At 32.7% G+C, this 17675-nt stretch overlaps 3 protein-coding genes and 1 pseudogene across 4 annotated transcripts; 2 read left to right on the forward strand and 2 right to left on the reverse strand.

Moving 5' to 3' along the window:
• Positions 1-4953: 4953 nt before the first annotated feature.
• LOC107934481 (heat stress transcription factor A-5) lies at positions 4954-7554 on the forward strand. 2 transcript variants are annotated; one of them, XM_016866922.2, is made up of 2 exons: positions 4954-5357; positions 5902-7554. In XM_016866922.2, exons 1-2 carry the CDS (start codon positions 5112-5114, stop codon positions 7138-7140), a joined length of 1485 nt encoding a protein of 494 aa, XP_016722411.1. In that variant the 5' UTR covers positions 4954-5111; the 3' UTR covers positions 7141-7554. The 2 variants fall into 2 exon arrangements, with proteins under 2 accessions (XP_016722411.1, XP_040943963.1); XM_041088029.1 differs by lacking the exon at positions 4954-5357 and adding an exon at positions 5464-5625.
• A 3443-nt stretch (positions 7555-10997) lies between these two features.
• On the forward strand, positions 10998-11713 carry LOC107934427 (protein RALF-like 31). The gene has a single exon (XM_016866857.2). The coding sequence runs from the start codon at positions 11182-11184 to the stop codon at positions 11554-11556; it is 375 nt and encodes a 124-aa protein (XP_016722346.1). The 5' UTR covers positions 10998-11181; the 3' UTR covers positions 11557-11713.
• A 624-nt stretch (positions 11714-12337) lies between these two features.
• LOC107934452 (selenium-binding protein 1-like) lies at positions 12338-14270 on the reverse strand (annotated as a pseudogene).
• Positions 14271-15160: 890 nt separating this feature from the next.
• On the reverse strand, positions 15161-17407 carry LOC107934440 (adenosylhomocysteinase 1). The gene is made up of 2 exons (XM_016866871.2): positions 16590-17407; positions 15161-16237 (listed from the first exon to the last, which is right to left on the reverse strand). Exons 1-2 carry the CDS (start codon positions 17298-17300, stop codon positions 15491-15493), a joined length of 1458 nt encoding a protein of 485 aa, XP_016722360.2. The 5' UTR covers positions 17301-17407; the 3' UTR covers positions 15161-15490.
• Between the last annotated feature and the right edge of the window lie 268 nt (positions 17408-17675).

The raw sequence follows: 17675 nt of genomic DNA on the forward strand, positions 1-17675 counted from the left end.
AATTTTTCTATCTATTTTGAGATGATTTGACAATAAACGCAAATTTAAGTACTAAAAAAGACGAAAAATTAAATAGAGGTTTAAAATAACTATTTTTTATAAAGTTAAAGAGTCAAATAAATCATTATGTGAATATATTACGTGGATTCAACATGGAACAAGCAACAAATAAAATAGTTTTTCTTGAGCCACTCGGTTTTCTTCTCTTTTAAAAGATTTCCATTTTCACAAGGAAAAAATTAGAATTTTTTTTTAATTTAGGGTATCCACCACCGATAATAGTAACTAATTTAAAAGATATTTTTTTGTTATTAATCCTTATATTTTGCACTGTTTATGGAACAATACTTTCTTGCATATAAAAATACATTGAAAGGTTAAGTTTTGTTATTAGCCCTTATACTATCCACAATTTGTGGATTTAGCCCCTATATTCTAATTTGGTTAATTTTAATCAATGTAGTTTTTGAATTTTGACTTAAATAGTAGCAATTAAATCCGCTAAATCAAATTGTGCTATTAGTCTCATACTAGGCCTAAGTTATAGATTTAATCAATATTTTCCAATCTAATTATTTGTAGCCTCTATACTTTTTGAGTTTTAGAATTTCCATTAAATCCATTAATTAAAACGATATGGTTTTTTTTATTAGTATTATATGCAAATAGCAAGCTAATAGTTGTTAAATTTGTTAGATCAAATTCTACTATTAGTCTCGTACTATGTATAAATTATGGATTTAATTTTTGTTCTCTAATTTGATAATTTTTAGTTCCCTATACCTTTCAATTTTTAAAATTTTAGTCCTGATTCAAACGATGTATTAACTAAAATGATGCGACTTTTTAAATTTAAATAATAATATGTATTTATTATTATTATTATTATTAGATACTACAAATATTTATTTAAGATTTAAACTTTTTTTTAATAAAGTACCGTTACAATTCATCCAAATGATTAAATATATAATAAAAATTAAGTTTGAATTTGACTTCTTCAACATTGGGTCGAATTTCTAAAATAATTGAATTAAGGGTAAACTACACCGATGGTCACTTTTGTTTACCTTAGGTTATATTTTAGTCACTTGTGTTTGAAATTTTACGTTTTAGCCACTTACGTTATCTTGTTGTAACATTTTAGCCATTAAGCCGTTAATTGCCGTTAACGGTGTAACGGTAATCTAACGTGGCACGTTAAATCATCATTTCAAACAAAAATTTTAGGTTAAATTATATAATCGATTCCCATTTTTTTTCAAATTGACAGTGAAGAAAGAAGTAAGAAGTTGAAAGCCATAATTGCCTATAACCAAAACCCATAAACCCATACCATGCTTCTTACTTCATTGCAAATTTGACTTCTTGATATGTTAAAAGAAATGGAGAAGGTAGGAAAATAAAAGGAGAAGTAGAAAATAATGGAAAATAAAAAAAAAGTTAAAAGAACATAAAAGAAAAAAATTAAATTGTTCAAGACGAAAAAATATAGGGACCAAATGTATAATTTAACCTAAATTTTTTGTTTAAAAGGATTATTTAACATGCCACGTCAGCTTACCATTACACTGTTAACAGCAATTAATGGCTTAGTGACAAAAATGCTACAACACGATAACATAAGTGACTAAAACATAACATTTCAAACATAAGTGACTAAAACGTAACCTGAAGTAAACAAAAATGATCATGGGTGCAATTTACCCTTGAATTAAAATTTAGTTTAACTTTTTGGACATTCGACCAAAATTGCGGGTGGTAGGCACACTTAGATTTTATAATGGTCTAATTAGGGTTTTATATCCCTCTACTTTAAGAAAATTAAAAAGCTAACTCCTCTACTTTAATTTATTAGAATATAGTCCTCACGCTTTATAAAAAATTGAAGAGTTAATCTTGCAGTACTACCAAACTTTTGTCATTAAATTGTTAACATGGAAATAAACAGTTCAACAAAATTATATGAATTAAATTAGGGGTGAGCAAAATTAGGTTTGACTCGAAAAAATTAAATTTTTTTTAATTTCAAGTTAAACAAATCAAGTTATTCGAATTAATCGAATTATTCGAGTCAACTCTTTTTTTCAAATTTTGAGTTCGAATCGAGTTTGATTTTCGAATTTGAATAATTCAAATAATTCGAATATCAAACTATAATAATTTACATTATTACCCCAAACACCTAAACCTCTTCACTTTCCTCCCAAAACTTTTACTCCCTCCCACTTTCCCCCTTAACTTTTACTCCCCTCCCATCTTACCCCCTTCTACCCCAAACCCATCTCCCCCCCCCCACCCTTTTTTTTTTTGAATATCCCCCCCCCCAATTTTACTCCTCCCATTTATTCCCCCCCAAAATTTACTCCCTCAACCTCTAAAACGTTTTATTTTCTCCCTAAACTTTTACTTCTCATCCTTTACCCCTAAATAAAAAATTAAAATCATCCAAAAAATTTTCTAAACCTAAATAATAATTTTATTTATATATACTATTTATATTATTAAATTAAATTCCATATTTTATACTATTTATATTATTGAATTGTTTTATCATATTGAATCTTTACAAATTTTTACAAAAATTGAATTATTGATGATGTCATAAAATATTCGTGTTAAAATTTGATGTTGGTATGAATTTCACATTTTATCATAATTTTTATTAAAAAATCACATTTTTTACATTTAATTTTTTTTAATTTCAAAATACATAGTGACAAGAATCAGAAGATAATTGAAGTAACTAAGCAAGCAAAGAAGTTAACCCGTATATAAAAGATTAATAAATAAATTATAAGGAGATTAAAGTTAATAACAAATTTGATTACGGTGGATGACAGTTATTACAAGGGCCTAAAATACTTTTTTTTAATTTAACTCGAACAAATATATTCGATGCGATTCGAATTCTATCTCACTCGACTTGATTCGAGAAACTTTCAAATGGAATTAAGATGATAAAATATGATTCGTCAAATCAATTAACTCAAAATTTTTTCATTCAATTCAATCTGATCGAACACTCACCCCTAAATTAAAATACTAAAAGTTAGCTATTTATATAATATTCAAATTATATTTTTCTTTTTTTACATTATATAATATATTTTATCGATTTAATCCCCATATTTAAAATTTTAAAATTTAAATCTTTTATTTTTTCGATTTAAAAATTCTAATTCAACCAATAACACTACTAGTATTTTTCGTCAAAATTTATTAACTTAACATTTTTTTTGTCAATCATATGACATCTCATGTGAATGCAATCTAATCAACACGTCAAGTTGATAATATTTTAATAAAAAATAATGATTGGAAAAAAAATAAAAACTTAATTTCTAACGTTTTAAGCACTAAAATTAATTTTCAAATTTTATTAAAACATAAAAATTAATGACATATTTAACTAATATAATGATATTATGTTTACCTCTAACATAAACGATAAAAAATAACGTGCAGGGTTGAACCACAATGAAGTGACGTACGATTTGTGTGTAAATATTCGATTCATATCCGTTTCGAATTTGATGCTTGAACAACCCTTACCCTATGTCCCTTAAATAATAATGTTTTTATGTGTATTTTATATTTATTTTATGATTCATATTCCGAGTTCATACATCTCTCAATATGTTGTCCCCAATGTCTTATTCTTCAAATCATAATAAAGGAAAATTACACTAGTAGTCATTAACTATTAGTAAAAGTCTTCTGTTTTTTTGGTCACCCAAACCTCTAACACTAAATGCAAAATCAAAATGAACTTAAATGATAGACAAAGAATAGCACATATTTCATTCTTAACCATTAATGTTGATGTGTCTTTAACACAAGTAAGGTCAAAGAAACGCTCCCTAATAAAGTCATCTCTATCAACAAATCTCAAAACAAGAGTCATTTGTTCTTCTTTAAATTCATCACGATATTCATCAACAATGATGCAAAATTCTGAGTCTCCAGTATCTTCACGAATCTTCTTTTGCACTTTATTAGCAACAACGTGCAAAAATTCCTTTTGAATTGAAGGCTGGATTTAGGAGCATTTTCCAACACAATATTCTTAACATCATTGTTATAAGAAGCTAAAGGTTGAACCAACTCGATAAATTTACCACAATTTTTTGTATCAAGTGTTTCATCTTGACCTCTCGAAACATAAGCTTGAAATGCAAGCCATCAAACAACATCAATAGAAGTCTTAATTCGTAACTTATTATTCAAAACTTGTTCCGAACTTTGTTGATGCATTACTTTATTATGCCCAGATTGCTTCATCAAATTTGCATAAGACTTGATGACATTATTATATGGTCTACAATATGACTAAGGGTGAGTTTGGATGGGCGGTGTGTTTACTTGCGATTAGTGTAAAAATAGCGGTGGCGGTAGGATTAGATACTATAGCGACACTATAGCGTGAGACAAAAAGTAAGCTAAACGCACAGCACCCAATCGCCCATCCGAACCCACCCTAAAAATTACATAATTCTTTCGAGAAATATTTTTTTTCCAACTTAGTTGGAGAATGCTCAAGCCAAGAAGAAAATTGAGTAAACCAATATTATTGAAGACGATGCTTTTCTAGTGAATATGGATAAAATGGATGTGGATCTACTCTCAAGTAAGCTTCTTGAATTTCATTTCACTGATTAATAATTAATAAAAGATTTGAATAGTTTAGCAATTAAATTAAAATTTTATTATTATTCAATGATCAAAATAGAAACACGTGAAAAATTTAATGATCATTTAAATGGTGTATTCTTTAAAAATTGTACGGACAAAATTTATTGATTTGACATATATAAATATACATATTAATTAAATAACTTTACCCTACATAATCATCTACCTCCGATGAAACGACAAATAACTCGTGCCTAAATATTTGATATCTTTCATATTCATTTTACGATACGATGACATTGGCTGCCCCTCACCAATGTCTATTATCCCTCAAAAAATAATAATATTTTGACCAAAAACAAGGTCAAAACTGTAAATTTTCTCCATTGGCAACTTGAGGCTTCAACATTTGACACTTTTGGCTTTTCCATAAACTCCCTTTCTTCACCAAAACCCAAAAGGAAGCAACTCGGAAAATGGACCCAACTGCACCCTCCGCGTCGGTCGTCGGCGGCGGTGGCGGCGGCGGAGGAGGGCCGGCACCTTTCCTTATGAAAACATTCGACATGGTGGACGACTCATCGACCGACGACATCGTTTCATGGAGCTCTAACAAAAAGAGCTTTGTGGTTTGGAACCCTCCTGATTTTGCTCGCCTTTTGCTTCCCACTTATTTCAAGCACAATAATTTCTCCAGCTTCATCAGGCAGCTTAATACCTATGTGGGTTTCTTTTCCTTTCTGGGTTTTTTGTTTAATTAATGTATCTTTGATAATTAGGGGAAATCATGTTTCTTTTTTAGCTTTTAACTTCAATTTTTGATGACAGATTTATGGAGTGATTTTGGTTTTATGTTTTTGTTCCTTGAGAATGGACAATTTCTCCTTTTTTGTGTGTGTGTCCTTTTCTGCTGAATTATGGGTATGAATCTTTGCTAAAGCCAGCACATAAATTTAAGGTCAATCAATGTCTTCTGCTGTGATTCATAAGGTAAAATTCTATGAGAATTGGGGTGTTTTTTAAGTCAATGATTTTGACTTTGAAATTTATAAATTTTCTTCGTAATTGTTTCACATTTTCATGATTTTTCTTTTGCATTCCTCAACTAAAATGGTCCTTAATGAAGAGTATCTATTCTTCTTTATCTTTGATGCAGGGGCTGTTGAAAGAAGAATTATACTTGTTTATGGTTTGCTTAGGTTTAGATGTATGAAGATGGAGTGTCTAAGCATGATCTGATTGCATATGAATTTAATTTGTTGACAGGGGTTCCGGAAGATTGATCCCGAACGATGGGAATTTGCCAATGAAGATTTCGTGAAAGATCAAAGGCATCTTCTTAAGAATATTCATCGAAGAAAACCTATTCACAGCCATAGTAATCCACAGGGTTCTTTGATAGATCATGAAAGAGCTGGATACGAAGAAGAAATCGAAAAGCTTTCACGTGAGAAAGCTGCACTTGAGGCTGATGTTTTGAGGTCTGAACAAGAGCGGTCAGCTTTGAAGCATCAGGTGGAAGAGCTGACACAACAAGCTGATCAAATGGAGCGTAGGCAAGACACTTTGTTTAACTTCTTAGAAAAGGCTTTACAAGACCCTGCTTTCGCCGAACATCTTTTTCGTAGAATTGAATCTATGGATGATGTTGTGGCATATAATAAGAAAAGGAGACTGCCTCAAATTGATCAAACCAAGCCAGTTGGTGACCATAGTCTTTTGGACAACAAAAGTAGTTCTACACCCGAGTTTGGAAATGTTGTCCACCTCGATTTCTCGAACAAGCTTAGACTAGAATTGTCATCAGCTGTTTCGGAGATTAACTTGGTTTCTCAAAGCACGCAAAGTTCTAATGAAGATGGAGAAAGTCCACAGAGAAGGGTTTCTCAAGGAGAACCAAAAGATGATAATATCAGACCTCAGGGGCTTTTATTCACACCCGAAACATTAGACATTTCTGATACAGGCACATCTTTTACATTCAACATGGATTCATCTTTCTCTCAAAGAGTATCAATGAATGAAAGCCCGGCAGTGCATTCACTGCAACAGAGATTAAGTTCCAATGAAGAACCTGATAGTCATATTTCCTGTCAATTAAATCTAACTCTGGCATCTTCTTCATTGCAAGTCAATAAAAGTCCCAGCTTAACTAGGATGTCCCAACCAAGTTGGGAAATCGGAAAAGTCTCCGAGTCAAGGTCTAATGCCAACAGTAAAGACTCTGATTCTGGACCTTTCCATAATAGCAGAAACATGATTGATGGGGAAACAACATTATCGTCATCGAAAGAAGGCCCTAACACAAATCAGGAGCCTGCCGCTGCTCCGGTTAGAGTAAATGATGTATTCTGGGAACAGTTCCTCACCGAGAGACCAGGTTCCTCTGACAATGAAGAGGCCAGTTCCAATTATCGAGCAAATCCATACGAAGAGCAAGACGACAAAAGGTCAGGCCATGGACTAGCAAGGAATACCAAGAACATCGAGCAGCTTAGTCTTTAGCAGCAAAGTTGCCTTGCTGCAAATCCATTGATAAGTCTACAAAGGTCTCTCTTGTTCCTTCTGTTTCTTCGTGTTATTTATAGTTACTTCGTTTATAGGATACGATTTTATACATAACTGCCCAAAATTAGTTTGAATAAAATCATGTTGAAATTTGAATTCTACTTGGTAGGTTCTTGCATTGGGGATATAGCATCCCTTTTTCAATGGTAAAATAGAAAGTTATGTAGCTTTACCGTCTAGGTTTCGAACTTTCAGTAACCAAGCAATGATGTTCATCTTGCAAAAATGACGTAATCTGTGTATTCTTTTTCCCGTATCGAAACTGAAGTCTCCTCTTAGTGTTTTCAGTGCCCATCTAACAATTCATCTCATAATAATACATTGTGGTATTGTTGTTTTTTCTTACGTCAATCCCGAGTTATCACATTTAACTTCGTGCGTTTCGACTGATTGATGGGTAAATTATTCATTAGTTTGTGCAGTGAATGTTAATGCATGATATAAGACCTTCATGTTTCTTAAGAAAGTAGGGTTCATCTGAAAAATCATTATAATATTAAGACAGTGATAATGTGATTAGTAAAATAGAAAATGGAGTACTACCTTTGCTTCCGTATGTGTTGGAGTTTTGAGTGAAAGGGTGATTCATCAATGGAGCTCAGTAGTGAGTTGAGTCGTAAGGAGCTTAGTGGCCCTTAAGTATGGTCATAGTTTTAAAGTCATGTGAACGGGGGACAGACGTTGAGAGAGCTTTTCTCCCATTTGAGGTTTGAGGTCTGGCCCGGGTTAACTCTAGATAATTGAAGCCTGATGTGGCTACTAGATACCGAAAAATCATAGAGGAAATAAAATACCTAGAGTAAGATATTGTGAAAAAGTATGCACTCGACAAGCGAAATGATCGCCATGCTAAGCATTTCACGAAGCAGGTAGAGTGCTTCAATCTCGGGAAGATTTTTGGGCATATAAGCTCGAGTGCTATGCTTCCTGATAAGCTGGTTTTGGAGGAAGGCGGTGATGGTTGCATGACACGGTGGTATTAGAGCCAATTTTTATGAATATAAAGTAACAATTTCATTAGCCATTGGGTTAGTTACTCGGAGTGATCGAGAGTTCAATCTTCACATTGGATATCGAATAGTTTTAAAATTTATGGTCAACATCTACTCTTTAATGGGCCTATAGAATACGAAAGATTTATTACTGGACTCGTTTCGGTGGATATATTGAAAACCAAAAAGAAATTCATTAATCATAGGGTGCATTAATTAATTAATTTTGAAAGGCTCATTTGGTTTTATTTATTTAATATTGAGCCTTATTTAATATCCCACATTTGCTTTTTTCTTTTTCATCCAAAAACAGAGGGAAAATGACAAATCAAACCAATTTACATCAATTATTATTTTTCTTCACGAGATTAATGAAGCCAAAGTTTTATTCACGAGCATAAAGACCAAAAATTAAAAAAAATTCGTTAATATTATGAGAAAAGGTCCTTGTCTTATAGTAGAAATATTTAAGGTAAATTATATCTAAAGTGATTAAATTATTAGTCAGTTTATGTTTTGATCATGTAACTTTAAAAAATTATAGAATAGTCACTGAACTATTCGAAAGTTTTTATTTAAGTCGTTGAACTATTCAAAAAAATTTATACAGGTCAATGAGTTAAGGTTTTTTTTTAATCTAACTAGTGAGCTCTAAGTGATGATTCAACAATCAATATGGTGGATCAATATCCATCACTGAGCAGAAGAACATACTTTAAATCTAAGTCGATACGATGATCAATGTGGAGATTGAAGTAAAAAAACTATTTGGATTTTGGTTCGTAAATTCATGATATTCAAAATTATTTCATGAAAAAAAATTGAATTGTAGAAGTGAAGGGGAAGGAGAGCTTCCGATTGATATACGCAGTGCAAACAGAGAAGGCCATACAACAACGATTTTAATAGCTCAATTATATAAATAAATTTTTTTGACCATTTTGTAACTTTTCGAAATTAATTGACAAAAACAAAAACTCACTAATAATTTAATGACATTGAGTGTAATTTACCCAAATATCTATAAGTTGGACTGATCCATTTTCTTTTACAAGCTACGAGCTATCCGACCATGAACAAATCTATTTAACAACTCCGCTATTCTCAAATAAGTCATCGAAATTTCACAAATTGATAATGAAGTTTAGTATTAATATTTGGAATATTAGTATTAACAACGTGGTTCAATCCCTGCCCATGAGAACAGACCATATTTCATGGCCAATCGTTTTTCTTTTCAAAAAACACCCACGATAAAAAGAATAATCATTACTACGAACAATGGATACCCTAATTTAAAAAAAATCATTTTAGAACTAATTAATTATTAAATTGTTATATTAGATATATATTTTTTCTTACATTAAATGCATTACATTTATTATACATATACTTTTGGCATTGGATTTTTAATAAGCATTAAATTATACCAACACCACTTCAATAATTTTCTTTGGAAATCTATGGATTATTTTTAGATAATTCTTTGAAAATTGCAAAATAGGTATGACATGTTCTACCCCATAATAATAAATATAATTAAAATCATATTTAAATGACAATACAATAAAATAAATCATTATTTCTTAAATTTAATATATTAAATTAATCAAAAAAAATTAAGTTATAAATGAAAATATTATATTTATAGTTTTCTTATTTCCTTATTTTTTTTAAAGTGAAAAATAATACTATAATGTCTTTTTACTGAAAAAAGCAATTAAATGCTACTTATAAGCCAACTGCCTACTACTCCCACAATTTATAGTGTTGGCCTAATTCGATAGCGAAATCAATAAAAAGATATAATAATAAATTTAGTATCTAATATTTATATATTTTATTATTTTAGTCCTAATTTTATTTTTTAAAACATTTTCTTTAATTTTTAAAATTAAATTAAATTGACATTTTTTAAATAAAAATGACTCAACTATTAAATTTTATTTTATAAAAAATTTAAAATAATGAAAGTTATTAAGAATTCAACAAATTTAAAAAATTATAATAAAAAAATCGAGGTGACATATAGACTATCACATGGGTTGGTATATCAATGACATCAAAATTTTAACATTTTAGTAAGTTTTTAAAAAAAAAGTAATTTAATTAATTTTTAAAAATTAAGAGCTAAAATGATAAAAAATAAAATAAAATTAGGATCGAAATAACAAAATGAGTAAATTTTAAATGCTAAATTGACTATTATGCTCAAATAAAAAAATTAATAGAGGGTCAAATATATTTTCTCAAAAGAAATAATATAATTTTTGGCTTCTGAATTTGACAATTAAGTTTCCTTTAGTATCTATATTTTTTTTCATTTTGGATCTTGAACTTTATAAGTAGGTCCATTTTGATCTCCGAACTTGAAAACATAAGAGTTTAATGATCATCACTTGAAAATTAAAAAAATTAATAATTTTTCAGGTGATGATGTGGTACAATCTCATAGTATTACATTCTATGTTTTAATAACAAGATGGGTGGTTGAATAGGTTAGACCATTATTTTTATTTCAACCATCTAAAAGCTTTTAAAAATAGAAAATTATTAAACATGTTCAATAGTCGATTTTTGTTTCGGTTTTCAATTTTTATTAATTTTAAATAGTTTTCAAGTCATTCAATGCAACCTTTTTATTCGGATCGTTATGTTAATCCGTTTTCAATTATCGCTCTTGTTCTTTTGTTTTTTGGACCAAAAAAATTATTGTTTTTTAAAATTATTAATTTAATAATAATTTTTCACTATTTTATGAACAATGGATATAATGTAATTTGTGAGACAAATGTATACCCTACTTTACTGTATTTCCAAGCAAAGTGGGATAATTTGGGTGTGAACAGAAATACATGGGAACCTTGTTCTGTTTCAATGTCTTGTCTTCATCCATCACTTCTCCAACTACCCTATTATGTCTTATTTTCACTCCCCTCCATGAAAGCCATAGCTCCAAAATAGCTTCAATCCCTCCCCCCCAAAAATGGCTATTCTCAAACTGATCTTCATCACCCTCACTCTACCCCTTCTTTTCCTTCATTCTTATGTTGCTGTCTCAATTTTAGAGCTCCAAAATGCACTGAAAACCAGTGAAATTGATGCCACGGTGAGAAGGGCTTGTTCCAAAAAGCTTGAAGATTGTTTGGAAAGTGAAGATATGGAATCAGAGACCCAAAGGAGGTTGCTTTTGATGCAAAGAAGGTACATTAGTTATGAAACATTGAGGAGGGACATGGTTCCTTGTCAAAAACCAGGTTCTTCTTATTATGATTGTGGTGCTGCTCAAGCTAATCCTTATAGTAGAGGTTGTGAGATTATTACAAGATGTGCTAGAGGTATCAAAGGTACTAAAACCTGAAGAAGAAGAAGAAAAAAGAAGACCTAAATTTGATGTCTTTTTTTTAACTGTTAACAGCTTGTTTCTGCAAATGCTAATGTGTTTGAGCTGTTTTTTATTGTATATTAGAGAACCTTTACCTTAAATTTCCTATATATAAATCCATGTTTAATCTTTAGGAGCTCTGGGGCTTGCTTGTTTTAAAATCTGGGTTTTTGAAGATGCTCTATGTTTGAATCAGCTAGTTTAATCTAAAGTGGAGAACAGTAGGAAAAGGTTAACTCACAATTAAGACTGAACTGTCATTTTCTAATGTTCAATCTATCCATGGCATCATCTTTTAGCTCTGTACCCTTTTCTGTAGATGTTTCCAAAAGTATCACATGGCTTAGCCTACCATTATTTGTTTCTTGTCTTCATACGTGTTATGTTGGGCTTTTGAGATTAGGTATGGGTTTTTAACAGTAAAAAATGGATAGAATAGTTTGTTCATATAAAGATTAACTTGAAAAACCGAAAAACCAAAGTTCAAACACTGTTGTAGCCATCCCTTTCCCCCATTTGTAATGTGTATCAGTATATATATATATATAAGCAATGTGCATGTATATACACATTACAGATTTCCACTACAATGGTTGAATGTGCAACGTGCCAACTTGTCTTATTCTTTATCCAACTTGTCCTCACCTTTCCCATTGACTGAAAATATGTTGATAAACTTAAAGTCAACCAATCTAAAACTCTCAAAATCCCCATTTTTTTCTCTCAGTTTCTTTTCCATCAGATTAAGCTCTTTTTATTTTCCATACCTGAAGATGGCAAACCCACGGCAAACCATGGATTCATCGAAGCTTTCATTGCTTTTATCCATGGTTTTTTATGTTCACTCAGTGATTCTCATCTCTCAACATTTCAGTCTCTCATACTTTTCCACATTGTCAGCATCTTTCGCATCAGTCCCTTGTTGTTTCTGCATCATCTGTAATTGCCTACAAATGGAGAAGTCATTTAGCAATCTATTTTGGGACCATTTCCTCTTCATCTGTGCTCATCTTTCAAGTATTTGTGAGCTTAACAACAACGACTTAACAAGAGGGTACTTGTTCTTCTTCATGGGGGTCTTGCTTTTATCTCTTTACACCATTTACATTTGGTATCAACATCAGTCTTCAAATGGTGTTCATCTTGTGAATGTGATGATAGAGATCTCATTTTCGTTTATCGGCAACGGGATCGCCTTGATCGGAAGATGGTTCGTTCCATTAGACAACCTTTTATGGTTGGTGATTGGAACATGTACCATGTTTTCAATTTGTGTTATTTTGTTTTGTTATTACCTGTTTTCTTCAGGCAAATTCAAGAAGCCATAGCCATGTTTTTATTGACTACTTTGAGTTGTTTATAATAAGATAAGATGTTCTTTAAGAATTTGCATATTGCATTCATTGTTCTTTATAGCTGAAACTGGTTTCTTCATATGCTTTAAATCCAAATATCTGAACTCAATCACCACCTGGATATCTCATCTCATGAGCCAGGCAAGGACCATCAGGTTCTGCTCCAAAATCGACAAAAAAGTTCAGGTTTATTTTAAGACCGCCTTTCTCAGTGTCGATGTCAATCTGCAACATGTGGGAACCTTTCTCCACAAGTTCTGGATAGAACTGTCGGTCCATTGTGCTGAATACCGAGTTCGTCACGTATAGCCGCTTACCGTCTAAGCTTAATTGGATCATCTGCGGTCCCCCTCTTAATCAATGTCCCTGTAAACAACATTGCCTTCAATATGATTAATCCGACAAGTTGATATGAATGTTAGTATTTAGAAAAGACCTGGATTTCCAGAACATCGGATTGCCATGTTTTACCATCTTCTGTCATGGCCGGGCTTCCCTTTTGAATCAATCCTCCAACCCATACTTGGCCAACCAAGACCGGATTTCTGGGGTCCTCGATGTTATATTGTCGGATATCTCCATGCAGCCAGTTGGCAAAATACAGAAACCGATCATCGAAAGAGATTAAGATGTCAGTTATAAATCCAGGCAATTCGGTAAGTATCCAATTTTGTACCTTCAATGGTTTCACTGAGATTGCCGCCTGCAGAAGTTAATCAAGTACATAATAAGGCTTGTCCAAATTTATGAGCATTGGTAATGAAAGATTATAAGATCCCACCTGATGGCTCCATGATCGTCTTCAGTTTTGAAAAACCGAACAATGTTACTCGTCAAGGCTCACCCGATGTACCCTGTACCTTTAGATGGATCATGCAGGAATCTTATCTGCAATGAAAATAAAACAGAACTACGTATTGCCTTCGACCAAAACCGAGTCTTAAAAATGAAGTTGTAACATGTAATCTATCACCTCTAAAGGCATGAGACCGGTACCACCGAGATCCAACGTTTAAGTTCACCATCAGGCCAGCTATACACATGCAGATATCTCCCATATAGACCCTCTGCAACATGCTGAAGATGGAAACCTTGGGTGAAGGCAGTCGGAGCACCAAATGATGAGCTGATCATTGTTTTATGTCGAGGTTGGTACCAAAAATCGTAGCCGAACATAGGACTATGCCCCGGTTTCTCCCACCTAAAGAACAAGAAGTGACGGTTATTCCCCATCATTTTACCCTCTAAACATTCATTCGGTTGATCGGCTTTACGTCCCTTTGATGCTGAATTCGGAATCAAGGAGAAGAAATCTGCTTCCTTCGGCATTTCCATCTTTGTCTCCGAGACACGAAATCATTATATCCCCGGAGGCAAGACAGTGAGACGTGTGCAGATATGCTAGACCGGTTTTCTTAATGATATCCACCGGCTGCACCACTTTATACAAAGAGGGAGCCTTGGGATTCTTTTGTGTGTCAATCACATAGACACGACTAGACCTAAATCAAGCAGAACATTAACTGTATAATGCAACTTTGGTACCTTAACATATTGTATATGTAGAATAGTTACAATATGTCTATATTGTAAAATATCGTCTCTATCCAAATATATGAAAAATAAAATTTTGGTATGTATGTATGTATGTATAGTCCCTTACAGAAACGAAGGCAGGACTAGATATTTTAGTAATTTAACGATATTTCAATAATTTTTTTTATGTAATTCATATATTATTTTGGTAACTTTTTTAATCTAAACTTGGACCTTTGATTCAGGATTCGGATTTTGGATTCTGGATTAAAAAATTACCGAAATTATGTATCAATATATAAAAAAAATTACTAAAATATCACTAAATGATTAGAAAGAAATTCAGGATGACGTAGCCCCTCTGTTTCTTGCAATCCTTTCTGTCAGAGAATATATCATCTTTATACTTTTTAAAATTAATTTTTTTTTTAAATTTGTCTATAAATAAATAAAATGAATATTTTTTAATAATTAAATATCTATTAATTTTAAGAAGTAGGCTTGATATTAATTTAAAATATGATGTAGAATTTTTTGTAATGTGCATGACATGTTTATCTTATACATTATAATATGATTTACACCATTATATTTAGTTGGTGAATACATAATAAAATGTGTATAAAATATATATAATCCTCCAAAAACCAATTAAAATACATAAAAATCTTAATAAAAATTCAACCAAATCCACCAAACATAATTAAATATTATTAATAAATATTTAATAAACAAGTGAAATCAAATTACTTCTATCAGATGCAATAAAACTGCATCAATGGCAACTAGTATGATTTTATCTACCACATTGTCCCAATACCTTATTCAAAACTTTCCCAATGAAAGACAATTACCCCCAAAACTTTCCCATCACCCAAACAAAAACTCCTACATTAATCAAAAACCTAACAATCTAACAATAATTCATATGATAAAATGCAATAAAAAGAAGAAAAAAAAACGATGGAACCGTCGGAATGTACCGTTTTCGTTATTGAATTCTGCCTCAAATTCTCTCCTCAGTACCTGTAATTAGGAGGCTTATAAGGACCCTCAATTGGGACACTAATGTAGTCAGCTTGGGCCTTGGTAAGCTTAGTGAGCTTAGCCCCAAGTTTCCCAAGATGAAGAGAAGCGACTTTCTCATCGAGATGTTTCGGCAAAACGTAAACCTTCTTCTCGTATTTTCCGGTTGATTTCTCCTTCCATAGCTCGAGCTGTGCAATCACCTGGTTCGTGAACGAACAAGACATGACGAAGCTAGGATGACCGGTAGCACATCCTAAGTTCATGAGACGTCCTTCGGCTAACACGATGATACCTGTCTTGGTATCGGGGAATACCCACCTATCGGTTTGAGGCTTGATGGTGATTCGTTTGACACCTGGATAATTCTCGAGGCCTAACATGTCGATCTCGTTATCGAAATGACCGATGTTGCAAACGATGGCGTTGTTTTTCATCTTCTTCATGTGATCAACCATGATGATGTCCTTGTTACCTGTTGTGGTGACAAAGATATCAGCTGTTGAAAGAACATCTTCAAGAGTTAGGACTTGGAGTCCTTCCATAAGAGCTTGAAGGGCACAGATTGGATCAATCTCGGTCACGATGACACGAGCTCCGGCTTGTTTCAAGGCTGAGGCACAACCCTTGCCGACATCACCGTAACCGCAGACAACGGCGACTTTTCCGGCAATCATAACATCGGTGGCTCTCATTAAACCATCAGGAAGAGAGTGGCGGCAACCATACAAGTTATCAAACTGTTCCATATAATCAAATCGTAACTATACAATTGGATCATAATACATAAATGACAATTAAAATCATAATTCCATTAATTAACCAAGAGTGAGTGAGCATATAGGAGCCGAAGTATCTTAGAAATTTAGGGTCTAATTCAAAATCTGCTTGATAGTTTAGGGGACTTATCTGCAATTAACCCAAAACAAAAATACTACTAACGGTGAAGAAAACACCAAGCAAATAGCAGGCTCGATCACTCAAAGCAATTTGAAATGATTTTCAATATATCTGTGCATCATAAAATAAAACCAGATCCACTATGAAGAAAATAAATTGGGAAATTAAATCAGAAATAAAAGAAACATATACCTTGCTCTTGGTGACAGAGTCATTGACATTAATAGCAGGGAACAACAAGGTTCCATTAGCCTGCATTTGATAAAGCCTTTTAACCCCAGTCGTGGTTTCTTCAGAAACACCAACCAATCTCTCCTTCATCTTCGTATATTTCTTCGGATTTGCTGTCAACCCATCTTTAATTATCGTCAATACGATCTGAAACTCAGCGTTATCGCTCGACGTCGGGTCCGGTACCTTCCCGGTTTTCTCATAAGCTTCCTCAGCTTTAACCCCTTCATGGATCAACATCGTAACATCCCCACCATCATCAACAATCAAATCAGGTCCACCACCGGCACCCCAATCGAGGGATTTCTCGGTACACCACCAGTATTCTTGGAGTGTTTCGCCTTTCCAAGCGAATACAGAAGCGGAGTCACGAGCGATGACGGCGGCGGCGTGGTCTTGGGTTGAGAAAATGTTGCAAGAACACCAACGGACTTCGGCTCCTAATGCGGTTAAGGTTTCGATGAGGACGGCGGTTTGGATTGTCATGTGAAGTGAACCCGTGATTTTGGCTCCTTTGAAAGGTTGAGAAGGGCCGAATTCAGTTCTACATGCCATTAGACCAGGCATTTCGACCTCGGCTAAATCGATCTCGAGACGGCCAAAATCGGCTTGAGACATGTCTTTCACCTTGTATTCACGGCCGCCGGAGGTTTTATCGACTGAAAGAGCCATTGGTGGAAGTGAAAAGTGAGAACAAAGCACACAAAATCACCCCTGGTAAAGAAACGATCAACGTAGCAATGATAGAAAAAGAAAGGCAGAGTGGTAAATGGCAATGGGATGTGCTCAGAACCAATGCATGCAAATAAATAGGTTGAAGAAGATATATTATAGGGTTAATTTCAAAAATGTCCCTAAACTATTTCTCAAATTTTAAATTGATCCTCAAACCTCAAAACATTTTAATTGAATCCTCAAAGTATTTGTATTGTATCGATTAGACCTATATCTTTTTTTTAACACCTCAGTCTTAAGTTATTCATAACATAAGATACGTACATGTGTCTTAAGCTAATGGTAAGAGAAAAACCCAATTAATACGATATT

This window comes from Gossypium hirsutum, chromosome D02 (genome assembly GCF_007990345.1).
Source record: "Gossypium hirsutum isolate 1008001.06 chromosome D02, Gossypium_hirsutum_v2.1, whole genome shotgun sequence".
Lineage (NCBI taxonomy): Eukaryota > Viridiplantae > Streptophyta > Magnoliopsida > Malvales > Malvaceae > Gossypium > Gossypium hirsutum.

Excerpts from the sequence above, each read along its gene's own strand:
- LOC107934481 (XM_016866922.2), top strand. The coding sequence starts at position 5,112 with ATGGACCCAACTGCACCCTCCGCGTCGGTCGTCGGCGGCGGTGGCGGC. Across the intron at positions 5,358-5,901 it reads TCAGGCAGCTTAATACCTAT|GGGTTCCGGAAGATTGATCC; the intron begins GTGGGTTTCTTT and ends ATTTGTTGACAG.
- LOC107934427 (XM_016866857.2), top strand. The coding sequence starts at position 11,182 with ATGGCTATTCTCAAACTGATCTTCATCACCCTCACTCTACCCCTTCTT.
- LOC107934440 (XM_016866871.2), bottom strand. The coding sequence starts at position 17,300 with ATGGCTCTTTCAGTCGATAAAACCTCCGGCGGCCGTGAATACAAGGTG. Across the intron at positions 16,238-16,589 it reads ACTCTGTCACCAAGAGCAAG|TTTGATAACTTGTATGGTTG; the intron begins GTATATGTTTCT and ends TATATGGAACAG.